Here is a 27,691-nt window from a genome sequence, read left to right as displayed (position 1 = left end):
TATTATTATTATTATTATTATTATCGGCATCATCATTATGTTTCTGAGGTTGCCTCAGTACTCTGATGTGTAGCATGTAATTGCCTCTTGAACCAAAGGATTACACCATATGAGATTGTAGTCAAAAGAGGAAAAATCCAGCTTTTTCACAGTCTTTACAACTTTGAAATAGTCCCAACCTGTTTTCAGTTAGATTCATTCTGAGTAGCTCCCCACCACTGCTATAGTCATTAAACAAGTGCTTCATTGTTTTGAACTCCTTAGTGAACCATGGAGACTTAATGTTCTACATACATGTAAATAACAATTTGGACAGATAATGTCTCCATTCCAGAATTGACAATTAGAAAACCCAGCAAAGCATTAAGGAATCCTGGATCAATATGTTCCTGAGATTAAACCATTTTGCTTCCTTCCAACTTGCAAGGACAGTCTCAGTAAATCCTATTAAGTTAGGATCTGTTTTACCCCACTACCTATGCTCAACATAAACCTGCCACATGTGTAGGGCAGATAGAAATTGAGACAGACCCCATGATTACCATGTAAACCTGAACTTACCTTAGTGAGGTGTGTGTATGTATGTGCTCAACATGCATTACAAAATCCTGCAGTACAATATACTTCTATCAGGCCAGGGAGGTATACAGTTGAGCAGCAGAGTATTCACTACCCCATCAGAATTGCAATCTTATTTTGTTTGCATTTCCCTGGCTACATCTATTATTTACTTTTAAAGGAGGGACCTGCAGGGATCACATATTATGTTAATTAATTTCTTCAAGGATTTAATAAGGCAACGTTTGCGATACGAGCAAAACAGAATCCATTGCCTTGCTTTTTACCATTTGCATTACTTAAAAAAAAATCTTGTTCTATTGTTTACTGCCATCCTTATTTTCCTTTTAGTTTTTGGCCGCTGTTTACCCGTTTGCTTTTAATCACCATTGTCCACAGGGCTTTGGGATTATGTCTTCCAAGCAACAGTTTAAGACATAATGATCCAACATGGTATCATTGTTCTAGTGTTAGATTACAACTCTGCAGAATGGGGTTTGAATCCCCATCCAGCCAAAGGACTCTGGGCAAGTAACTTTTTTCCGAGGAAGACAAACGCAACCCATCTCTGAATATATTGCCATAAACCAGAAAGAACTGGAAGGCATCCAACAACAACAACATGAGATGTAGGTGTGGGATTCCAGTCTCTAGCAGGTGTTCCTGCTGTTTTAACTGCTGCAACAAGAACCACATACTTGGCAATTGAAAACATTGCCAAAGTTTTACCAAGGAGATGTTCAGAAGCCAATTAAAAGTCTGATATTTGGAGGATATTATTAGAATCTCAGTCTTTATGAAGATGTCTCCTGAAATATCAGTGTATGATTATTACCACAATGGTATTTATTAGTGCATATTGCTAAAAGGATGAGGGCTTTCTTCTTTCTGATTTGAGTGACTACCATTAAAGCCTGAAGAAACTTGTTTCTTTCTGACCACATATTAAATGGATTCAGACTAAGAACTTGATTTCTAAATATTTAGTATTTAATTTACTGTAAGCTATGCCAATATTGCCTGGTTATTTTAGATTCATAATGCACTTCTTGTATAAAGATGTTTTGTAAATTTAGTTGTTCAGTTGTTTCTAGAATTAATAACTGTAAAACAAGGTTGAAATATTGCCAAACTGTAATCTAGTGAAAACTAAAATGTTAATCCACTGGGTTTCTGGTTTTTGAAAGGGGCAGTCAATTGCTTAAAAATGCATATTTGAATTGGAGGAAATGCTTTTGATGATGCAAACAGCATTCTCCCCAAGTGCATAATTCTCAGTGGAATGTTGTATGGACGATGTGTTGACACATTTATTTATTCTTTTGATAATTAAGAAAGGACTTTACTTGCCCCATAAATGCCTATGAGATCAGTCCCGTATAAATTAGACAGTACGTGCTGTGAGTTAATAACTTGCATCATTCATTTGTAACTTTTCAGGGTGTATTAACCAAGCAGGTGGCACTGTTTGTCTCTCTGGAAAATGTGAATGCTGTGGCTGTTCCCTTTCTCTGTTTTCAAGCACTGCTTTAAACACCTTAGATAAGTAATTAGAAGCTAAAGGCTGTAGTTAATTGTCCAGAACATAGGATTGGAATGCCAGTCCTGGCATAACCAAAGTGATTTACACTAAATTTGGCATTGCACGTAAGAGGTTGAAGTCACTTTTAATGACATGTCCCTATTCGTAAACAGGTGTTTGCCCAAGGGGAACATGCTAGCATTACTTTGCAAGTGTTATGGAAGAGTGATTCAGTGGAATATGTGAGCATTTCTAACCCCCACATCTCAAATATATTATGTCAAACCTTTTAGCACTTAGTGTTCAGTGAGAGATTGCTTGCAGCCTTTGAGGAGATTGGATTCCAAAGAGGGTGGCACCTTTCTATCAATTAGCTTTGTTTAATGAATAGAATGTCTTGATATGATTGGCAGGCTCTTGTCCGTTCTTAATGAAATTGCCTCTTGACCTAGAGTCTTTGTTAAAGTTGTCAGGCTAGTATTTTATTACTAGTTTCTATGAGGAGCTGTTGACCACAGAATACAAGAAATAATATAGTTATAAAAATAGTGCTAAGGAAGAAAATGTATATAATTCTTTTACTTCCATTCTTTTAGGAGAAATTAACAGTACATTGTAACCTAACTTCTGAAAAATTTAGTTTATATAGAATTAAATAAAATCACTTAATCAAATCATTTCTGGATGAAAAATGGATTCTGTTAAAACGCATATTCTTCCTTTTAACTTTACGGTTCTTTTATCAGAATAGTTAAGCATTTTAATGGCAGTTATGGGGGCAAAGATATAGTTTGCGATAGAAATTTCCTTTTGCCAGCCTAAACTCAAAATACATTTTGGTTAGCAGTAACATATTGGTTGTACACATATATACACACACATACATTGTCGCCTTTCTACAAAATGACCTCTAACTTATCCACAGATCATATCAAATCCATAATTTGCCCCCCCCCCCCAAACTTTCCCTGATTTATATATGAGGTCACCTTAAACACAAGAATATTCAGTGTGTTAACTTGATTTTTAAATAAACAAGTATATAGAGTATACTGTATTACAACCTGTTAATGAAATTCAGACAGATTTCAGGAACAGTTGTTGACCTCTCACAGAGTTTCTTCCTTCCAGTTTTTCAGCTTCTCCTAAAATAAATACTCAGTGTTACTGGGGATGACCAATATCAAAGTTACTCTGAAATGTTATTATCTAAATAAATACACAAACAAACAAACATTTTAAAAAATAAACAATGTTCAGACCAGAAGCAATAACCAGAAAGCAACTGGGAAAGCATTCTCAGGTCCCTTCTACACTGCCTTGTATCCCAGAATCTGATCCCAGATTATTTTCTTTGAACTGGATTATATGAGTTTACACTGCCAGATAATCAGGGATAAGTAGATAACCTGGGATCAAATCCTGGGATATAGGGTAGAGTAGATCCAGCCTCAGTGTGTTTTCCTAGGTAATATTTGTTCAGAAAAGGCATTTGGAACTTTTATTTTCCCCTAGATTTCTTTCTAGTGCCTTCTCTCTTCCCTTTTCGCCTTTGTTCATATATGTGTTTATGCCCAGCAGATACTAATTTTCTCATTGGGAAGCCACTTTGCATCCCATCCCTGGTAGAAAACGCAGGATATAAAGTTATATAATCAGTAACTAATCATTTCAAAATATCGTCCTGTGAACAATATTTTTATGCTAATTTATTACTTAGATGGCAAGACGGAGAGAGAAAAGAAAAAGAAAACAATAAAGGGCTTTTTGAAACCCTTAACAGCACTTCTGATCTTCATCCCAGAGGGCAATGCTATTTTTAATCTAATACTCAAGAAGCTGAGCTATGCATATCAGAACCAGGCCATTCTTTACAAAATTGCATAAAAGCATGGTTGCTGTTGACCTTGTCAACAGGTTGTTTTGTTGCATTGTGTTTTCTTGTAAACTGGCTTATTCTACTTAAGTGTTGTTTGCTTTGAAGCTTAAGAAGTCTTTTTCTTATTTCAGTGTAAAACACTGAGATCATCTCCTGAATTAAAAGATTTCCAAGACAGGAATACTTTCCTTTGGGAAAGTAGCTGGCAGCAGGGATTCATTGTGCAATGTAGATAGTTGATAATTCTTCAAATTAATTGAATAATATTTTTTCAAATAATTATATTTCTAATGTTTATAACAATCTTTATTATAATAATTTCTGCAACAATACAGTAAGGTTGGCTCAGATTAAAAATGAGTATATAGTATATATTCCAGTAGCAGTACTGACTTGCTAAGTGTTACAAGACCATGTTATGCAGTATTTCATTCCAGTTAAATCTTAACAAGATGTTGTTTGGTAATAAACTTCCATAATTAAAATCATGTGTAATTTTTAATAAGAAATCTGATGCCATTCCAGGAAGTGGAGTTGGTAGCTTTTGATGTTAGGTAATAGAGTACAGATTACTTTAACTCCTTGTGTTTTGGAAAATAAATCACAGCAAATTATTTGTACTGCAGTTATATTTTCAAAATTTTGGCAGTAAAGATGTTCATGGTGTATTATTTATTTATTTATTTTTATTTACAGTATTAATATTCCACCCTTCTCACCCCGCAGGGGACTCAGGGTGGATCACAATATACATACAATGGCAAACATTCAATGCCATAGACACACAACATATATAGACAGACACTCAGAGGCTATTTGACATTCCAGCTTCTGGTAGTGAAACTGTCTATCGTGTGTACAGCTATTTAATTAGTTAAGATGATTGCAATCTAGATCATATATTACGAACTTCACTAGGGAACAGAATGAAAGATACTAACAGGAGCGGAGCGCAGGGAGCATACCACTCCTCTGCTGCACCAGCTCCACTGGCTGCCGATTTGCTACCGGGCTCAATTCAAAGTGCTGGCGCTGGCCTATAAAGCCCTAAACGGTTCTGGCCCAAGTTACCTATCCGAACGTATCTCTGCCTGTCAGCCCGCCAGGACCCTAAGATCTTCTGGGGAGGCCCTGCTCTCTATCCCGCCTGCTTCACAGGTGCGGCTGGCGGGGACGAGAGACAGGGCCTTTTCTGTGGTGGCCCCCCGGCTGTGGAACGCCCTTCCTATGGAGGTAAGATCAGCCCCCTCGCTAATGGTGTTCCGAAGAAGATTAAAAACTTGGATGTTTGAACGGGCATTCGGTTAAACAGTGCAATGAATGTGATGATTACAGGAATGGAAATTTGGACGACGAATTGGATCACGACTCTAGTTATGAGATGCATTGTGCTGTCTATTGTTCTGTCAATATTGTATATTATGCTTTTATGGTTTTAAATTGTATATCGTTGATTGATTCTTATCCTTGTTGTAAACCGCGTTGAGTCGCCTGTTCGGCTGAGAAACTGTGGTATACAAGTAAAGTAAGTAAGTAAATAAATAATAAATAAAAACTTCTTGAGGGGAGAAAAGTTAGAACATCAACTACTTTTGAATTGCACTTTTGATGTGTTTGCATTGTAAAATATAATATTAGTATATTGTTCTCACCTAAAATATAAGACAATCTTATGTGCTCCTGGAGAACATGCACACAATGGTGTCAAACAATGTCCAATCAATTTGCTTCAATGAAATATCCTTAAATAAAATTGAAGAACTAATTGAGAAACAGGGACATGTTCTTCGGTTTATGCTTCCCTTTTTATAAAGTTGTAATGACCTAATTATAGTTTTGGATATATGTCACATGTGTTTAAGATGTTTAGTTTCTCACTCGTATATCTTCTTAAGTGTTTCTGTGCTGGAATTAAGGTTTCTTCACAAGGTCATAACAAAGGGGTGTGGAGGAACTGAAGATGTTATAACTTCATCTAGGAACTGAAAGATCAAAGGAGGTATTCCAGGAGTAAATTTAGGTAGGGGTGTGGATTTCCTTAGCTAAATTGTTCATTGTGGATTACAGTGACCTGAAAGCGGTGCAGTCAGAGGAGAAACACTAGACGCAGATAAAAACAAAACAAAAATGCAGAAGGGGAGGCCCTGCTGATCCCACTTACACTTAAGCTAATTAGTTAATAGTGTTGTTTTCTCTTAAAATTACACTTGGAATGTTAGGAAACTAATTTCTGAAGAGGCAGTCTTTCCTTTGAAGTCACAGGCTCTGTTTAAAGTTTTAAACATTATAAAATAGTTAAGGTTCTGGGCCAACAATGGTCTTTTCAGTTCCATTTCACATTATCTATCGAGTACGTTATCATTCATATACATTGTTTTCATCTGTACTCTTTTTATAACTGTAAAAATAATATATTTTTAGTTATAACCTGCTTCTCCTAACAGCTTGAGGCAGGGCACAACACAGGTAAAACACATCATTATAAATGCATACCATAAAATATATCCAAAATACACCCTCACAGAATACGTATTTTAAAATATATTAAAATATATAGCACAAGGATTGAAGCACACACAAAATAGGCACAACTTATTCAATGTTTTAGTAATTCATTCAGCAAGGCTACATTGATCACATTTTCCAACAATGCTCAGTATAGAGAAATGTGCAAAAGCTGCTAAGGAGGATATATATAATTTCTTCAAGATCAACTTTAAAAATAAACAAGCCAGCTCTCATAACAGTTTGGATTGATTTTTAGTTGTCCCCATTAGCTGATGGAAATTAATTAAACCATAATTTGTTTTAGAATATGTCAGATGGTGCTGTGTACACTGTTAGTTTTGTTGTTCAGATGGTTTGAGTTATGTCCTACCTATTAGAATCTAAAAAAGACCTGAAGATACATTTATATTAGTAGACTAGATTGATTGGTCTCTATATTGGTCCGGCCTTTTACCAGATGCATCCAAATGAAACTGCTGGTAAAAGCGAATTAATTTGAGAGAATGCATGTAAACCCTGCTTTGTCTTGAATAAATTTGATGCCCCATTATATTTGGGGCCCTTCCTGAAAGGCCCAGATCTCATGGGGTATTGGGCCTATGGGAACTGATTACCGGGTACTCCTGGGGGTCAGTCCTCATAGCCATCTCGCACTTTTGGGCTCCTGTAGCCCAAAGGTGAGAGATTTCCCCCCCCCCCCAAAGCCCTTAAGTTGCTGCTACAGTCCTCCTGCCATGTAGAATGAACATGCCAGGAAGCGGGGAGGGGGGAAGAGGAGGGCCAGGAGCAATTTTGTGGTTAACAGAAGACACCTTCTGGGAAAGCTCGAATTTTGGGGGGAGGTGAGACAGAAACCCACCTCGAAGCAGGCTTTTAAAACCCACTTCATCGTGGGTTTTTCTCCTGTATGGAAGCGCCCTAAGTCTGCCTTGAATCTTCTGTATAATCTGATAAAATGTCTTGGTTCCAAAATATTGTCCCTATAATTGTTCTGTTGGGGCAAGTCTCAATTTTAAACCTATTTTAAAAGTGAGGCCTTTTTAATGCCTTTCAAAACTGGAAATGACTACCTGGTCACTTATAGTTTTAGTTTGCTCTCCTGTTTCCTATAACTTTTCTGTATGTCAGGACACCATCTAGAAATCTTGACATTTAAGCGTAGCTACTTATTTGCTACATGTAATATAAAAACGTAAACTAGCTGTCAAATGAATATCCAAATTTAATAACAAATAGGATATTCAGCCAAATGCTGAGAAAGTTACTTTGAAAAAGTTGCTCATATGCTGTTTTCTTTACTATATAGAGATGGCTCCATACAGCTACTCTATGATAAAAGCTATTTCATATTTTCAGGCAGAAACAATTTTCAAACAATCTTAAATATCACCCCAAGTTTAAGATCTTTATAAATTTTGATTTCAATACTAAATCTCTCAGATATTTGTCTTTAAGAACTCCGACTTGATTTCTCATAATCAGGTTGCACTACATTTTTCCAACTTTTCTTAATTGAGAAACAATGCCTACTGTTTCTGTTTTTTTTTTATGTTTTCATCAACTTTGTTTTCAACTCAAACCAAAGCTCTCCATATCTCTGTTTTATCTTATGCAAATACCTTAAGACCAGTTCTATAATTTCAGTTTTTCCTTTTTAGATACTCTTAAGAGTAAACTCAATTGAACAATAATACGAATGTATACTGGTATGTACTTGCTATATTCTAAGAGTGTCAAACAGTGTTCAATGGGAGTTGTTTTAAGGAGAAACAAAGGTTGCCCTCATTCTTTGTGTGAAACTTTACAGAAGGTTTAGGTTGTAGTTTTACATGAATTAAATATTGGGGGAGAATCAAGATGAATTGTAAATTTGAAGTAAATTGAAAACTGATTCTTTATATATTAATGTCATCAACACCAGGAGGAAAACTGTCTACTTCTGCAACAAAGTGTCATGATCTCTTCCATGTTCTCTGATTTAAACATCTGATAGCATATTATTTGTTTTTGTTTTGTTTTATTTTTGACCTATGTTCTCATTTGCTCATTTGCACATTAGAATGTATGTCTCAGCTGCTAAATGAAAGGTTTCTTCAAAGTCAAGTTCCCAATTTAGGCATCTTCTTTTACAATCTGCAGGCGCCAAAGATAAAGAAAAAGAGAGACAGACAATTACACATTGTTAGTCTTGTGCATATTTCATGTCACTGATACATTTGTCAGTGGCATTGCTGAATTGTCCTTCAGTAGCAGTGTGTTGACTGAGAGATATTATAGTGACATGTATACTACTGTAGCAACTTTTACCTACTAACTAGCATTTTCCTCTTCTGTTCATATTAGAATTAGCACTAAACTCAGAAGTCCCAGTTTGAAATGCTATCTTTGAGGGGAAGAGTATGTGCTTCTCATCCCATTGCATTTATAGTATGGGTGAAATGCCCAAATTCAAAACCAATTCAAAATGATCCAAACTCGGCCAGAGTCCTCTAAGTCTTATAATCATCACACCTGTGGTACAATTTGAAATCAATTAAAGCCTTGAGATTTATCAGCTTTCTGTTGACCTCCTAATGCTAGTCTATGGAACTGGCAAGCTTAGATAGTTTGTTGGTGTGCCTGTAGATGCTGTTGTGTCCATAGTGCCAATTCAGGAATATAAAGGCCTGTATTAATGTCAAGCCATATGTGATGAACTTGGATGTAGATTTAAGCATCCGGAGCCTTATGTCATGTGGTTCCTCTCCTGGTGTAAACTAGATGATGATGATGATGATTTTTATTTCTTAACTACCTCTTCTGGAGGGTTGAGGCAGGTCACAACATAGCTAAAAACACACCATCATAAACATTATATAAAATACACATATTAAAACATATTTCTACAAAATGCACATGTGAGTAGATCAGTAGGTACTGCTCTGATGGGAAGGTAACAGCACTCCATGTAGTCATGCTGGCCCCATGACCTTGGAGATGTCTATGAACAACACCGGCTCTTCGGCCTAGAAATAGATATTAGGCCTGTGCGGTTTCGTTCGTTAATTTCGTAATTCGTAAAACATTCGTTAATTTTTGCATTTACGGTACGATAACAAAACATATTTTCAAACCCGGAAGGGTTTTTAAATATCGAAACGGCAACTCCCACAGTATTTACGAGCTTTCGCCCGTTTTGTAAATGGGGCGGGCGGGGCGAAGGGGCGGCGCGAGCGCACACCCAGTGAGCCAAGCACCGCCCCTGCCTGTTGGGCGCCCGGCCCGCGCGCGCTCACCCTTACAACTGGCCTCCGCGCGCCATCCAATCGGCTCCGGCTCCTGCGCCCTCCTCCTTCTCCTCCTCCTCCTGGCACTTCCTGCAACACAGCTGGGGGGAGGAGGAGGAGGAGGAGGAGGGCGCAGGAGCCGGAGCCGATTGGATGGCGCGCGCGGGTTCACCCTTACAACCGGCCTCCGCGCGCCATCCAATCGGCTCCGGCTCCTGCGCCCTCCTCCTCCTCCTCCTCCTCCTGGCACTTCCTGCAACACAGCTGGGAGGAGGAGGAGGAGGAGGGCGCAGGAGCCGGAGCCGATTGGATGGCGCGCGCGCGCGCTCACCCTTACAACCGGCCTCCGCGCGCCATCCAATCGGCTCCGGCTCCTGCGCCCTCCTCCTCCTCCTCCTCCTCCTGGCACTTCCTGCAACACAGCTGGGAGGAGGAGGAGGAGGAGGAGGGCGCAGGAGCCGGAGCCGGAGCGCAGGAGCCGGGGAGGGGATTCCTGCAGCGCCGGCTCTGCCTCCGTGGCCCGCCTGAGATGAGACCAATACCATCTGATTGCCACAAATTGAAGGCTGCATCCATCCAGGCTCTTTTGCTGTGAGTTTTCAGGGCTGTATGAGTGTATGACCATGTTCCAGAAGCATTCTCTCCTGACATTTTGCCCACATCTATGGCAGGCATCCTCAGAGGTCTGTTGGAAACTAGGCAAATGGAGTTTATCTATGGAATGTCCAGGGTGGGAGAAATGAAAGCCATTCAATGCTAATCAAGGTGACCATTACTGCAACATTCACACTTACAAAATGTTTTGTAAATATTTACGAAATTTCGTAAATAACAAAACATTTTTTTGGAAAGTTTTGTAAATATTTTAAATATCGAAACAAAAAAAACCCCAATTACAAATCGATTTTAGAAACAATTTTTTTCTTGATCAAACAGGCCTAATAGATATGAGCATCACCCCCCCCCCCCCCCCCAGAGTCAGACACAAGTAGACTTAATGTCAGGGGAAACCTTTACTTTTATCATATTAGAGCAAGAAATGCCAGACATTTAAGCTGAGTTTGGAAAACTAAGAACAACTAAAGATTATAAATATATACTAAGTAATTGAGCACATCAAAGAACTTCAGAAAAAAAACCAAGCCAATGATTTATACATTACAGCAATGTCTTTGGTTGTTTAGATCATGAAAAACTATATCTTCCTATAAGAAATGGAACTGTCACAACATGATTGTCCTAAGGCTAAATCATGCTCTAGTAGCTGCTATAGTCTAACCTGTACTCTGGAAATGACAGAATATGGAGAAACAGAAAACTCTGCATTTGATAACTATGTCTATTTGATTGATGGGTATAGCATAATATACAGAAAGTGGGATTAAACTCGGATTATGGAGGTGCGAAAATTGAAGGAAAACGTATCAGTCATTTTAGGTGCACAGATGAAACTATATTTCTAATAGAAAATAACAAAGACTTGAGAAACCACAAAAGAAAGTAAACAAAGACAGTACAAAGTAGGGCTGTATTGTTATTTTCTCTTATCTTCTTTCTTTTCAGAATTACATTTATTATTATATTTATCCTACATATGTCACTTCCTCTGCTTTCTCTTGTTTTCCTTCTTTCTCTTTTTTCTTCTTTCTCTTTTTTCCCTTTCTTTTCTTACTCTTCTTGGTCTTTATTTCCTATTCTTCTCCCCTCCTCCAAAGTGCATCTAAAGATGCAGTTCACATGATTTTGGAACCAGTGGTGGGAATATTAACAGAGAGACTAGTTTTCAAGTTTTACCTCTGTGTAGTGCCTTGTGAAGAAATTTTACTTGTTTAAAGAAGCAGCAGTCGTTATAAAAATATGCTGGTGAAAAGCAGCATTCTTTGTTGCCATTTACCCTCACAAGTATTTCCCTCTTACTGTGTCTCCCCTGTAGAAGGGTTAAGGTCAGAGTCAAAAACCTGGTTTGACTTTGTGAAATAAATTAGAGGGCTGTCATTTGTGGTGGAGTTATAATTTATGGTTATTTAGTTAGGGAACCAGGCAACTAACGGAGTATTGTAATATAATATATGTGTCTAATCTTCAAGTAATTTCTTTTAATGTTCATGGCATGAATACAATTATGCAGTGAAAAAGAACACAAAGATTTTTTAAACAAGAGGAAGAGAGAGCAGGCTTCTTTTCTGCTGCCCTGGAGATTAGGGTCCCTTCTACACTGCCCCATATCCCAGGATGTGTTCCCAGATTATATTGCATTGGAAACTCATATAATCTAGTTGTAAACTAATAATCTGGATGGGATCCTGGGATACAGGGCAGTGTAGATCCAGCCTAGGACTCAGAGCAATGGGTTCAAATTACAGGATAAGAGAGTTCACCTGAATATTAAGATCTTCCTGACTGTAAGAATTGTTTAAGTCAAGTTCTTTGCCTCGGAGTGTGTTGGAAGCCCTTTCTTTGTAGGCTTTTAAACAGAGGCTGGGTGGCCATCTGATGGGGGTGTTTTATTGCACTTTTCCTGCATGCCTGAGGGTTGGATTGGATAGCCTATGCGGCCTCTTCCAACTCTACATCTTCATGATTATGTGTCTTAGAAACCATTGTGATTCTGTTGCAGAAAACATGCCACAAGAGGGACCCACAGCTGCTTATTTGAAATATCAATCCAAAATTATATTTCTGAACTAAAGAATTGTCTTAATCCAGAGAGTATTAATAGCAATAGCTGTAAAACTCACATTTTTGACTATAGATACTCTCCTTGACCCTAATTGCTATTATGTTTTTCTTGAGGGCCTCATCAACCAAACGAAAGTCACATTGGGATCTATATATTCGTCTAATGTAAACCAGGAGAGTTTCCTGAGGGATACTTTACAATTGATTAATTACTTTAAAGAAGGAATAGTTATTATTGGGGAAATTTAAATGCAGCTGCTTCTAATTTAGATAGATCTAGCGGAGACTCTTCAAAATATGTGTTTTAAGATTTAGTGCTCACAGAATTTGACTAGTATAGATGGAGACAACATGGAAATAGGAAATACTATTTCTGTTATTCAAATAGGCATGCGACTTTTTATATAGGTTATGTTTGATATAAAAAATGATTGTGTTTTGGGCATAGACATTGTACAAATCTGGATATTTGATCATGCTCCCCTAAAAACAACTTTTACACTGGGCTTCTCTTGGAAGTTTGGCTTTGACTTTAAAACAGGATAAAGACTGATATTAACTACATCAAAAACATCTGAAACTAGGAAACAATAATCTAAACACTATTGGAGCTGCTATTGTTAGAATGGCATGTCTGAAATATGGTAGTCTGCAAGAGACCAGTCCAATAAGTTACCAAAAATTTAAAAGTCTAGAACACATAGAGATCACATTTTAAAAAATCAAAGCACTGTTGGACATAAAATAATATACTTAATTATTTTGGAAATCTACAAGAATTCTAAAAAGTTATTTACAAAATAAATGTTTCAAAGTTAATAACAAAAAACCCTCAAAATTATTTGTTCATCTAATTAAAAGAAAACCAAAGAGATCTTATCAAATAAAGATATTAAAGAGAATCAGACTTTAAAGTTAGAAACTTTAAACTGTATACATCTAGTTACCCAAACAATTCCAACATAGCTGATTATTTTTCTCATTATATAACTATATAAAATTTGAAAAAGAGCATCAGGATCTTTTGGTTCAAAATGTATCTGGTCAAGAAAGTAATAATGTTATTAAAAATTGAAGCTTAATACAGATGAAGGCACAGATAATTTTTGTTTTCAAGAACAGTTAAGTCCAGTATTGATAAACCTTTTCAATCTGTTTTGGGTGGGATCACTATGCCACATGTAATTTTAATTTTCAAACTAGACAAGTCTAATTTATCTAATTTCTCATTCTAATTGAGTCAAAAATATTTTGCCATCTGCTCAAACAGATTAATCTCTGTTGCAGGAAACAACATGGAGTAGATCAATGTGGCTTTGTTCTGCAATAAAAAAATTGCTGGCCCAATCAGAAGGTTCCGTAATGGTGCGTCAAATCTTAGCCCGGTTTCTGGGAGGTTTTGACCTGCTGGTTCCAAATTTGGCACCAGTCTTCTACAATGTCTAGTTTTTGAGATACAAAACATATGCCATCTACCAGTTGCCTTGCTTGCCCATAGAAAACCATGATAGCTACATCTAACAAACTTGAGCAGATGCGATCTATCCAATACAATTGTCTAAATCAGGCCTCGAATAGCCCCAGGAACAAGCCTAAAAAATAAGATATTGAGAATTTTTTTTGATTGGATTGTGTTATGATTCTGTTTAAAGGCATGCAGTAATAGTTTCATATAAGTCAGCAAAGACTTTTGGTAAAATAGAATGGTTAACTATTGTACAACTTCTGTTTGCTCTAACCATGGGAGTTCCTGATGAATGCAGTGGAGATTCCTGGAGTAAAAGCAGGGAATGTGAAATATCTCCTTAGCCTTTGTATGATGACCTGGCGGTTTTTGTAATCAATACTACAATTGTACTAAAATATTTTCTAAATTACAAGAATTTGGGGAAATATTAGGCATTCTGGTACATAAAATCAAAACATTATCTAAGAATTTTAAGGATCCAGAAACTCTACTTGTCCAAAACATTTATAATATCTTTCTGTACTGAATTTATGAGAAACTTACAAGTGAATGTACTAAACCGAATAGGAAAAACATTTTCTCTTCAAGCTTTCATTTGGGGAACTGAAACACACCAAAGAAAGAAAGAAAGCCAAATGGAAAAAAAGCTTTCCTGACTATGAAGGATTGCAAATACTACACTGCCTATTCTATTTTTAAAAAGGTCTAGGGTATCAAAGAATGTAATATACAGAAGTGGTAAAGTTGTGGGGCTCAGAGTCCCAAAACTGATTTTTCTTCTATGAAGCTTTTTAGATGAAGTAAACGATAGGAATAATTCACCACAGTATTGTAGATGCCTGGATTAAAATGGAATGTGAAAACTTCCATATGCAGTGGATCACATCACATCTTGAAATTAAAACATAGAGTGATTTTAATTAAAATTATTTTTTAAAAGATACTTTCAAGAGATAAACATATGTTGACATAATCATTATTTATCCTAATTGTATTAGGTAAAGCTAAATGTTTCCCCTGACATTATGTCTAGCCATGTAAACCCTGGGGGGTGGGGCTCATCTCCATTTCTAAGCTGAAGATATGGCTTTGTCTGTAGACACCTCCAATGTCTTGTGGCTGGCATGACTACATGGAGCACTGTTACCTTCCTGCCTAAGCGGTACCTATTGATCTATTCGCATTTCATATGTCACCCCATATTTTATCAAGATTAACCTTTTTTTATTTAAATCCTTGGAACAGAAGCAACTATATCAGCTACACTTGTACAAAAGCTAAACATAGGTCTAGCAAACAAATTCAAGATCAACTAGCTGCAACTAAACTAATACTTTACCCTACGAACCCACACGGTCCTAAAGATCTTCCGAGGATGCTCTTCTCTTGCTCCCACCCCCGTCTCAGGCGCGATTAATGGGGATTTCCAGGGCCTAATAGAACAAAGTGACCTGGGTAATTGGTAGAAAAAGATATGGCCAATTTCAACAGTATCTGGGGCAGAGCTAGAACTAGTGGTTCTCAAAGGTTTGTTTAAACCACCAGGTCTTCAGGCTCTTACGAAAAGAGGGCAGGGATGGGGCCTGTCTTATTTCTCCAGGAAAGGCGTCCCAGAGGTGGGGGGCCACCACTAAAAAGGCCCTCTCTCTCATCCCCACCAATCGTGCTTGTGACAGTGGTGGGAGCGAAAGGAGGTCCTCCCTGGAAGTATGAGATACTGATCTGTGAGATACTGATCTGCATACAAACTTTTAATAGAAAATATTACGGAAAAGGCTTCCAATAAATTCTATATCTTCCAAAATGAGAGAACATGCTTTACAGATACTATATTGTTGGTATCTAATCCAGTAAAAATGAACTTTATAGACAAACAATCATCTAACAGATGCTGGAGGAAGTGAGGAGAATACAATTCCAGATGTGGTGGAACTGTCTCAATGTTCTGAATTTTGAAAAAAAGTATTTCTAATATTACAAAGAAATTGGGTCAAAATATTAATAATATTGTGACCAATTTTCTATCCATATTTTGTGTAAGCTGTGAGGTATTAAATCAGAAAGATCCAAGTATATATTTTTGAAAGATTGATAATAGATCGGAATGGGAGGTGGGGGATGGTACTACCTCTCAAATTAAACTTGGTTCCAAAAATTGGAAAATAGTGCCTACTATAAAAATGATAGAAATGATCAGTCAGAACTAAGCTTCTTTTCAATGGTTTCCTTTTATTATCTTTATCAATGAATTTGAAGTTTCTACCTCCTCCTTGATCATATTTGGACACATGGAGAGATGCTTTAGTTGAATGGTACATTTATTGTTATTTTCTCAAGCGGAGAACTAGTGAACCAAAGATTTCATATAAACCTTGAAAATCTTACCTTTGGGGAAAATAATATGCAATGCCTGGTGAGTTTCTTGTTTTCTCCGTTAAGAAAATAGTTACATTATGTCACTTGGGTATATTCTCCACAATTTAATATTTTAAAAATGATAAAATCTTCAACCAGTTCTTGGACCAGGATAGTGTGCAACCGCATTGCATAATCAATACAGTTTGACACCACTTTAACCGTCTTTGCTCAGTGCTATGAAATCATGGCAGTTGTAGTTTGGTGCAGCATGATCACACTTTGGCAAAGAAAGCTAAAGACTGTAAAACTACAACTTCCATGATCCCATAGTATTGAGCCTTGGCAGCTAAAGTAGTGTCAAACTGCATTAATTCTACAGTGTAGGGGCAGCCTTAGTCGTAAAGACAATTGAGATGTTAGTACTCTAACCCTCAGCGTCCTATGAATGAAGCTATTAAGCAAATTGGTTTCTAAATCAATCTATGTGTCAGATTCTTTGTGTGGCACACAGTTCTATAATCTATAACCTTTATTGAAGGCAAACCATGGTAGTTTTTCCCTCTGCTTTTGGCATGTGTAGGAGGTGGATAATATGAGAACAAGACCATTTAGAGTTATTAAGTCCAGCTCACTTTGGTTCTGTTTCTAATTGTAGTTTTTCCATTTATGTCCTGAATGTGTGAATAGGGATAAAATATTATTCCAGTTTATAAAAGGAAAAGAGTTGGCATTTCAGTTCAGCACACCTTTAATTTCCTTTTCACAAGCTTTCTACTCTAGTAGCTATGTCTATGCTATAAACATCAGCACACTGAACGCATGCCAGATACACTTATAGTTTTGTATGTATGGACCCATGCATATATAGAATGATGTAAATGTTCTGATAAGAAGTAGTATATATATATATATTGTAAAATCAAAGAAAATGTACAAATAAAAGCTACACTTTGGAAGTTATTGTAGAAGAGATGATACACAGGGATTAACATCATAGGTGGTATTTGAGTGCTTACATGTCATTAAGGATTATTTCTTTATGTTTTGATAATCAGTTTGAGAGATCCCTTATTATATAATATACATAATACAGACCCTGAAGACTTCTGCATTGATTGAACTAATAGCTTAATCATACTGCCATATGGAGTTTAAATTATATCTCATTCAGAAGAAGATGGTAAATAATAACCGGTTTATGTTTTTGGAATGGAAAGTTCATCAGGTTCTTCTAAAGAAAACTAAGAGCTTGCCAAATGTAATGTTAGTGTTGAGTGCTCAAAAATGGTTAAAAAAAACCCTAACAGAAGTTTGTAATTTCTGCAGGTAATAGCTCTAGCAGATGCAGCTGAAGAAAACCAAGCCAATATGTTCCAGGCATTCACAAAGTTGAAAAGTGCCACCCAGCTGGTAATTCTCCTGATTAGCCTGTGGCAGAAACTGAGTGCCGACCAAGTTGCTATTCTGGAAGCTGCATTTTTGCCATTAATACAGGATGCTCAAGAGCTGGTAAGAAACTTCCAGGTTTGTTGAAAATCTGAAAAAAGTATTAAATCTACAGGGTCATGTTCTCTGTGAGGTAGTTTTTCAAATACCATTTTATTTTCTATTAAGCCTTTTGTGTTTTTAAAAACAAGATAGGCATGGGAAGAGTGTTTGCTCCCCTCCCCCAATAGTGATCTGAACTAAATATTGTGGGGTTTTTGTTTTGTTTTTACTGTGTGCAGTAGCTATTCTGCCTGGAGTTTTTCCTTTAATTAGCTATATGGAATCAAGCAAAAGGTAATAGGCAAATTCAGCTAGTAGATCAGAGATATCATTAAGGGTAGGGGATTTTCAGGGTTTTTTTTTAGTTATACGAAGTTATGAGAAGGAGCATGCCCCCCCCCCCCCAAGGTTTCAGGTCAACTGAAACTACTAGTGTGAATGCCTGATGTTGACCAGGTTTGTATTTTTTTTTTTGTGGCTCTTTCTTTTCACATATCATCATATACTATGTCCCTCTCTCTTTTCTTCTTTTTTCCATTTCCCTTGCTTTCTCTTCTATATCTTACTTCCTTTCTTCCATCCTTCCCCTTCTTTTTCCTTGCTCTTTTCTTCTCTTCCTTTTCTTCTCTATTCTTTTCCCCTTCTTGTTGAGGCCTGTGAAGCCTCTGAGGATGAGGATGAGGATTTTCTGGTTGAGCCCACTGTTTTTATGGTGGGGAAGTGAAAGTACTTTTGATATGATGGTAAAGTTTTGGATAGATCTGTTGTCAGGAAAACAGACATCAATTCTCATGAGAATCGGCCAGGGATTCATTCTGAAATGAATGTGGAGGAGACAGGAGGGTTACAGATAACCCAGCGTTTACAGAGCAGAAGAGATAGTGTGAAACAGAGACAAATTTGGTGTTCCCAGGGAATGAAAGATAAACAAAGGGAACCCAGATGTGAGAAAGAGTGATGTCATGGGTAAGAAGGAGTATTCTTAAGGAATTGGAATCAATGGACAATTAATATAATTATGTGGATTTAATTCATTCCAAACTTCAACAGCACAATGTCATCCATAGGATTTTTTTGGGTGCATGCAAAATATTGTATATGTACCACCCACAAATACTCTGCACATGGTATTGGTAATAGTGCCAATATTTACATTGGTAAATAACTCTGAGGGATTTTTTTTTTAGTTTTCTTTTTTCCGGTTTTATTTTGAAGCCCAGGTGAACTGAATCTGAAAGAGGTGGTGGTTTCTCATAAGGAACGGAATGGTTCAGCATGGCTAAAACTGTTTGGGTTTTGCCTAATGCTTTGAGACATTTTCTTCTTCAATGTGACGAAATATATTTGATGTTTTAAGATAGTACTCTTTTGTGGTACTTACATAAATCCCAGAATACAGTGTCAAATTCTAAGGCATTGGGTCTAACTATTGCTGTGATGTGCCAAATTGAAAGCCTGAAGATGTTAGTGGATATGAAATTAAAATAAATGTAGAACATTTCACCAGAATGTTACAATAATTCTATACTGATGCTATTATAAAACCACAGAAATCTGATTGTAACTTAAATAGAAGGGAGTTTATAGTATAGAGTTGGATACTTTACATTCCTTTAATGTATCCTTCCCACAGAAGCTTCTAGCTTATGTTTAATTTTTCCCTCAAGTAGTTGAGTGACACTTTGGTTGGAAATATTCTGATGATTTTTATTTTATATTTCATCATAATGTAAAGTCTGTTACTGTGGTAAAAATTTACTTAATGTTTAGTGTTTGTCTATAGTGTGTGTGTGTGTGTGTGTGTGTGTGTGTGTGTATATATATATATATATATATATATAGGTTTTATTAAGCTGTAGAGAACTATAGCTCAATATCAACAGCATTCTCATGGATACACATCTGAAAATAGAAACACAATGGCTTATGTTCTGAACATTTATTTGGTCAACATAGATGCCAAAATATAACACCATCTCAACTCTGTGATTGCATCATTTTTCAGATGAAACAAGGAGTGTTTGAGGATTGGGACACTCATAGGGAAACTAAGATGCTTGTTTTTAAGGCAACTGTATTCTCCACCATATAAGATGGGTGGGCGTATAAGATGACCCCAACTTTTCAGTTAAAATATAGAGTTTGGGATATACTTGCCATATAAGACTACCCCTCTTCCAACACACACCAAATAAAAAAAATTAAAAAATCAGATTTTATTTCAATATGGTAATTTTTCTAATTCTTTTAGCTCTTGGTTCATGGCAATATCAAACAGTACTTTTCATGCCTTGGTCCTTGGTATGCCCTATTGCACCTGTCAGGGAGGTACCTTTTGTAGTTTTCCAACTTAATCCATTATTTTTGAAGGGACAATCTTCCAGGTGCTGTACTCCTTCGTTTGTACCAGTTAAGGAGGCATCACAGTATCAAAACCCCATGTTTTATTAAGGAACAACAAAGTTGTCCTCTGCTTTAAAAAACAGACCTGATTGAAAAGGGTTTGTGTAACTGATGTCATTTCTAAAGTGCCTGCAGTTGCAACAGTTGTCAAGGACCAAGTAAAGATATACCCATAGTGGTTGGAGTGATGAACAGCTAGTTTTGGTTTTCACATGAGCTTTTATTGATATAAACCTATTCTTTTAGATGCAGAACAGGGTCCTGCATTCAAAGAAGTGGGTTTATATCATGTGAAAATAAAAATAATTTACTCTTAAAGGTGCTGCCACATTTCTTTTTCTTTTCCACCTTCTTCCCATTCCTTAAAAAAGTAAATAACTTTAAAAAGAATTGTGTACAATTTTTCATCTACTGCTTAATTCCTTTCTTTTAAAAATTACCATTTTTTATCTTTATGTAGACTTTACATATCATTTAGATATATTTTGGAATAATTATGAAATGAATATTCTGTTTTATATTTTGATAGTGTGTTGATATTGTTTTTCTCTGCAGTAAAAGAGCATGTTTAACCTCTAGTTTATCTTTGATTTACTTTCCCCCCCCTCTTCCTACTTGCAGGGTTGGGAAGAAAGTGTGGATGCTGCTGTCTCACATTTGTTGAAAACCTGTTTATCCAAGAGTTCTAAAGACCATGCCCTGACACTTTCCAATCAGCTGTGTATTCCCAAGGATACTAATAGGCTGAAGAAACACATAACTGTACTCTATGACAGATTGGCCAAAGGTGGTCATATGTCTCTAAATACAGACGTTGACTCTCAGCAAACTATGATTTCACAAGGTAAGTTATCCGGTTCAAAAATGCAGGAATGAAACTTTGGTTAAGTTTAGTGCTTAAGTTTCCTATTAAAGGGGTGATAGTTAAGAGAAATGACTTTCTTCTCCCCCTCAAAAATTCCAGAGTAACCACTGAATAAATATGCTAGTATAATTTTGATGCCAAACGTTTTTAGAATGGCATGTATTTCTTTGCAGTAACATTAAATATGATCCATTATGTTTTTCTTCTAACCAATAAAAAGTGGATTAGAGAATAAAACCATTTGAGCTAACGTTTGTCTAAACTTGATCAGGGGCTGCTATATTTCAAGTACATAAATGGACTACTCCAAAAGGTAATGTACGCCAGATGATCATTTTGTGCTGCCTTCAAGATAATCACTAAGTTCAGCTGACAGGCACACAGAGACATGCATTTTTTTTCCTTTGAGGACTTCTGTCGATGCACGTAACTAACTTTTGGAGTTTCCTATAGTGAGTTCCCAGAAATGGTATTAAACTTTTTATGCCTAAGGAAAGCAGTTTCAGAGAACCTGTTCATAATCCTCATAATCTTTTGGACATTTATTATTTTCCTTCTCTAATACATTATGTGGGCCCATCTAACAGGAGTAGAGGGAATGGGGTCATTCACAACTTCATGTACAAACTTTGTTGGAACACATCTAAGGTGAGGAAATTAGCTGATCCCCCTGAAGATCAGCTTGTTAATTATTTGGGACTTCAACACTTTTTTTATATTGTGGTTCATTACAATGAATTATGCTCCTGTGAACATTTTGTTGCATCAATACAGATAACTTGTAGTTTGTTTTCCAAAAAGGTTTTAGGAGGCAGTTGTGCCAGAGTAGTTAATGCGTTCTTCAAGATATGTGGCAGGAAATGTTCAGTATTTATATCAGGAATCTGAGCCTTTCACATATTGTTGTATTCGGATTCCTAATCAGTATTGCCACTGATGAGAGAAATGTTCATCCATACACATTTGCAATGCCATCCCTGGTTTTGTTTGAAACCACAAAGAAAACTCAGTCAGAACCTTGGAGTGCTGTGTTGTTAGTGGCAGTGTTGGCTGTAGGTTGGTTAGATTCTGCCATTTACAGGATCCATCATGAGTTGGACCAGTAAATATTGGGACTCTGTCATTCAAATGTATTATAAGAACAACTGTTTTATGAGAACGTTCTGTACCCACTTCGTCTTTGGTCAAAAGACATCTGTACCAGATCAGAAATCTAGTTTGCTATGGATTTCTAATCTTTGGACAACTAGATCGACAGTGAAAGGAATATCCCGTTAGAATGCCAGAAAATGTGGAAGCAGTAAGAGAAACGACTCAGCTATCACTAAGGCATTCTGCTCATAAGCATGCCATGGAGATATGAAGTCGGAGTTTGAGGAGGATTCTGCATGTCTGTTTAAAACTGCATCCTTACAAAATGATTTGTCTGATACGATTTTTAAAACCTATTAAAACAAAATTGTTTTATGTACTTTTCAGAAATATATACATTTTTTTCTAGATAACGTGGTTTGTTTTTTATACTCCTTCAAAATGTGGGAGATCTTTATGCCCAACCCTCTACATAAAGGTTGGCATGTTCTTCCAAGTTCAAGTACCGAATAACAGCTGTTTTCTCATTCACCAAACTGGTATTTAGTGGCAGCATTTTAAATACAGAGATTGCTCCATGTCTATCCAGATTATCTTGAATGGAAGACAGTTCGAAGATGTCAAATACCCTATTGGGAAATCTACCCCCAGGATAGTGGAACTGTCTCCTATTCCCATATATCCCACACTTTTAATTGTGTGTTGTCTTATTGTTCATTGTTGCATATTTTATTGTCTATGTTTTTATTTTTAATTGCTTGTATTGTTGTTATTATTGCTTGTATTGTTGTATTGGGCTCGACCTCATGTAAGCCGCACCGAGTCCCTTGGGGAGATGGTAGCGGGGTACAAATAAAGTGTTGTTGTTGTTGTTGTTATTATAATTATCCCCCTACTCTGTATTACTTGAAAGGCTAAGTCCTGAGCACCTTTGCCTCCCTCCCTTTGTTGAAAGCGCATCTCATCTCCCTGCAAAAATTGAAACCTGTTTATTTCCACATGGTAGTGCCTGTTAGCAGATCCCCTTTTTCTTTCTTGCAAAGCAGCAGCAGGACAAACCCTTCTTTTTGTAACACCCCCCAAAACAGCACCCTCAAAGAGACAAAACCATTTTGGTCTTCATCCCTTTGGTGGCAATTCCCTCCTCTCCAGTTGTGAATATGCCTCTGCAATAATCCTACTTACATTTCCAAGTCCAGAGAACTAACTTACTCAACTAGGGAACCTGCCGGATATTAATGGCTGGGCAAAAAAGGCTGTGATGCTTTCATAAGACCTAGAGGGAAGGAGGAGATGACAAAGGGTTTGTGCAGTTTCTGGAAAGCTCCCAGATGGATTCTAGGTCCTCTTCTCTCTCTGCAGGGGTGCTGTTGAAACTGTGTTTTAATAGGATGTAGTATACACTGGAGGTAAAATTTTCTGCTATGGCCTTTTCAAAATTCCATTGTTTGTTATGCTGAGGGCAGCCTTTAAGCAATGCTTTAGAGTTGCAGTTCATGAAACTTTGAAAGCAAGTACTAGTATTGACAAGAGCAGTAAAGCATGATTAGAAATCTTTCTCTAAAAGTGGTGATAAAAATCTGCAAGTCACACCAGTGTGCTTTTTCTGCTTTGTTGTCTTTGGCAGCATCTTAAACAACTGGCTGAGGAAGGAAGTAAAGGGGTCTGAGGAACTCTGCCAATCATTAGCAAGGGTCAGGGCCATGGAGGATCCACAAAATAGTGGTTTAGACCACCCCAGTGACTCCCTGTGGGTGGGCAGAATTTGTGTATGTGTGTGTAAAGTACAGTAAATGAATTCTATAGACTTTTGTAGTGACATATTAGTGGCTGTTTACTCTTGTGTCTTGTAAAATCAATGCATTAAATGGTAGCTTCTAGATCTATTTGTTTTATAGATGCTTTAATTTTGAAAAATCAATTGAAGAGATTTTCCAAGTTTGAGATTCGAGTGGGGGGAGGGAACATGATTACCTGGCTATATATTATGTTTTTCAGTTTATTATATCTAATTGTTAAATGTGATCAGAAGACGGATGAAGTGTGAACCCATATGTCAAGCCTAAATATAATATCTCTGGACTGTGTTAAGGCTTGTAACATGAGCCCTTTATCCTCTTCTCAATGGGAGGCCTTTTCTGTTTTAAGAAATTGGAGGATTGATTGGAGTCATTTAGTCTTTTAGGACCCTATATGAAATTAATGTTTCTGCACTAATTTGTATTTATAGTGTGACATAGCAGTATGGAAGGAATATAAATTATATGAGTAGCAAATTCCTTCTGGTTAATCATCATGTGATCTAAAATGAGTCCTGTGGTACCTGGTGGGCAGAGACCTAATTCAAGTAGACACATAGATGTTTTGCCTTGTAAATCATACCAGCGGTCCTATCATTTAGTCCCTCTGGCTCTAAGACCCTGGTTCCCATTGTGGGACACATGCCCCACAGAGGGGCAATTTGATTTTTTAGGGGAGCAATTCAAGAATGAGTTATTAATTGAGTTTTTTTGCATCTCTTATGGTTCTAGGGGCCTCATATACATATATAAATATATATTGTGACATACACATTTTAAAAATTAAAATCAGATTGTACATGGTGGCTAGATGGTGGCAATGGAGAGGAGGAGACCTAGCTAATAGAGGGGTAGAGAGAGCACAGAGTTCACTAGAGAGTGCATGAGCATAGAAAAGTGAGACAACTTGTATTCCAAACAACCACACTCCTCTCAGTGTTCTTTTAACATTACAAACTATACAAGATATATAAAAACATCTTTTTTTCTGCATATGAATGTAGCAAGAAGTCTAAAACAATCTAAAGTAAAATTGTTATTTTCATATTTTTAAATGAAAAAAAATGAAAAAAATATTATTAGCCACAAGAAAATTAACATGAGGATATTCTCGCATTTTCTCACCAAAGACACACAATGAAGTTGGACACTTAAGTTACCCTGAATTTGATACATAAATCTATTGTGTCTCGAATATTACTACTCCCGATGTGACAGTTCTATTTTATTACTTAATTTTATCAAGCATGAAGGGTTTTTATTAGCAAAAACCTATATTCATCAGGTTTGAGCATAGAAATCTCACATTTTCCATTCAGATGAATTTTTCTTGATATTTTACTGCTACTTAAAATACCTGCATTATTTTTTTTTTAGAGAAAATACCCTTTTGATCAGCATAGAAAGAATATGCATTGGTACATCAATAACTATCAACAAATGACATTGACTGAGATGTCAGAAAACCCACAAGCTGAAGTTTTGAACCTATCTTCACTGCCTATGTCTATTTCTGCTTTCAAAATCCTATGCTAAAGAGGATACTAAAAGGTTATAAGAACCTTCATCCTCTGGTGTTGGGCCCAAAGCCACAGTGGAGCCTCAAGATTGTTTTGTCCCAGCTCTGTGGGTGGCCCCTTGAATCTATGACTACTTATAATCTTTGCTGTCATGAAAGACTGCTTTCCTTATGCCCATTGTTTTAGCCAGATAGGTTAGTGAGCTTTATGTTTTCCACATGGTCTGTCTGTACCTGCCTTTCAGGGACATATTGAGGCTCAGTATTACCTTTTTACTTAAAATTGTGTCCGTCTAACAAAAATTAGACATATAATAGAAGTTTAAAATTAGTAATTAAAGCTATCTGGGTAGGCCTGACTTGCGTCTTGAATTCCAACAGCTGATCTACCTGATTTAGAGGAGACATACTATCCTTAACTGAAGCTGTTTTTGAAGGCATTGCTGAATATATTTGGGTGTCATCAGCATACCGATAACACCTTACCCCATGCCTGCAGATGATCTGTCCCAACAGTAAATATTAAAGAGCATTGGGGATAGAATGGCACCTTGTGGAATGCCAAATAGCAGCTCCTTTTTTGAGGAGCAGCTATATCACAAAGGACCACCATCTGGAACCTGCCTGAGAGGTACGACCGAATCTATTGTACCACACTGACTTTGATTCCCAGCCCCTCCAGGCGTTCCAGAAGAATACTGTAGTTGATGGTATGGTAGACCGCTGAGAGGTCTAGAAGATTCCAGATGATGCATTGCGCAAGTGCAGGATAACCCATTTGTGTGAGTTCACAGATGACTGCTTGAAGCACTACGATTACACATATGCAACCTGTAATTTAGTATATGAAAGTAATGAGTGAGATTTTCACTGAAATAGCTCAAGGCCCTGTTCAGCAAAGCAATAATTTACTTGCAAACCCATATTGATTTTTTGTGTGTGAAATGAAAACTTATATGGGAATAGAGTTACTTCGATTTTTTAGTCTTTAAATCCTTCAGCTTTGCATGACTTGAACATTTCTTATGCATTCTTATAAAGTATTATTAGCTTTTGTAATTGTAAGCCTTTTGGTATATTGCAATTTTCAGTGATTTTGTAACAACTTAATAATTGTATAGCATGGTTGATTTCCAAGATGCTTCATAATCTTCTCTTTTGTAATAGTTTTGTTAGGTAGATTAGTGTTAATGTGGATTTGGAGCTGAGTATCACACACTAGTATTTATTTATTCCATCAATTTAGAGTTCATATTATGGGAAATAAAAGCATGCAGAAATCAATTCAATGCTTAGATAATCCAAAGCACAGAAGAAACAAAAAATACTACTCTTTTTATAGCTACCTGTCTCCATTTTATGTTTTAGCAAAGTGTATGGTAAGACTCACTTTTTTCATATAAGTAGGATTAATTAATTTTGGAGATTTTCCAGATCAAACTAGAACCTGTGCTTTTTCAGGTACACATTTTCCATTCTTTCAGAATTGTGTTTTAGGAAATTTTAGGAAGTTTCAGTAGGGTATTAGAAGTTAAGCTTCATTTTTCTGGGAGAAATATCAATGAAGTCTCCCTTTTTCCTGCAACATGTAATGAAATGGGTAGAAGTTCATTCTGCAAGAGTTTGGCAAACTCGGTCATCAGTTCATGGTGTTTGCTTTCAGGGTTTATAAAATGTTTTATATTTAATGGGCAAATATTAAAATTCAGACAGAGAAAGATGATGCAATTCCTGCCCAAATTGCATCCCTGCAGCAGCTGTTGCCAAAGACTTGAAGTCTAATGTTATGATTACAGGTATTGAACTTGGCATATATCTTTCAACACACAATGAAGACTTCTAGACCCCTAAGCAACGATTGGAAAATGTTTGGGGCAGGAACATTGGAATATATTTTGTAAAACTCTTGGGAGGTGTCTTATTGCTTGTTAAAGTAATTGCAACCCTTATTCCAGATTTTGTTCTGTAGGTATTAGTGCAGCAATACTAGAGGTCATAGTGGGTTTTAATACTGTCAGCATGCAGTGAGAACCAAGCAGTTTATTATGTTAGACTAGAGCATATGGTTCTTGCCCCCAAAGAGTTTATGTAGGAATATTAAGATAGTGATAAGGAACTCTTTAGAGGTTTAGAGAAAATACACAAAACAGCTAATAAAATATAAAAAACAGAAAGTCATAACAATGATATAATAATAATAATAATAATAATAATAATAATAATAATAATAATTTCTTACCCGTCTCTCCTTGTGGCTTGAGACAGGTTATAACATAACTAAAACACA

At 36.7% G+C, this 27,691-nt stretch overlaps 1 protein-coding gene across 2 annotated transcripts in view; it reads left to right on the top strand.

The window, feature by feature from the left end:
• Window positions 1–27,691, top strand: part of BBS9 (Bardet-Biedl syndrome 9) — a 230,301-nt gene that overhangs the window by 72,060 nt on the left and 130,550 nt on the right. For both annotated transcript variants that reach the window (XM_060781629.2, XM_060781630.2), the window contains 2 exons: window positions 17,565–17,747; window positions 20,751–20,973. In XM_060781629.2, the coding sequence (XP_060637612.2) occupies window positions 17,565–17,747; window positions 20,751–20,973 (406 nt within the window). The remainder of the gene's footprint in view (window positions 1–17,564; window positions 17,748–20,750; window positions 20,974–27,691) is intronic.

The sequence above is a fragment of the Anolis sagrei genome, chromosome 6 (genome assembly GCF_037176765.1).
Source record: "Anolis sagrei isolate rAnoSag1 chromosome 6, rAnoSag1.mat, whole genome shotgun sequence".
NCBI lineage: Eukaryota > Metazoa > Chordata > Lepidosauria > Squamata > Dactyloidae > Anolis > Anolis sagrei.
Note: the sequence above shows the minus strand (reverse complement) of the source record. Positions and strands in the feature narration are given on the sequence as shown.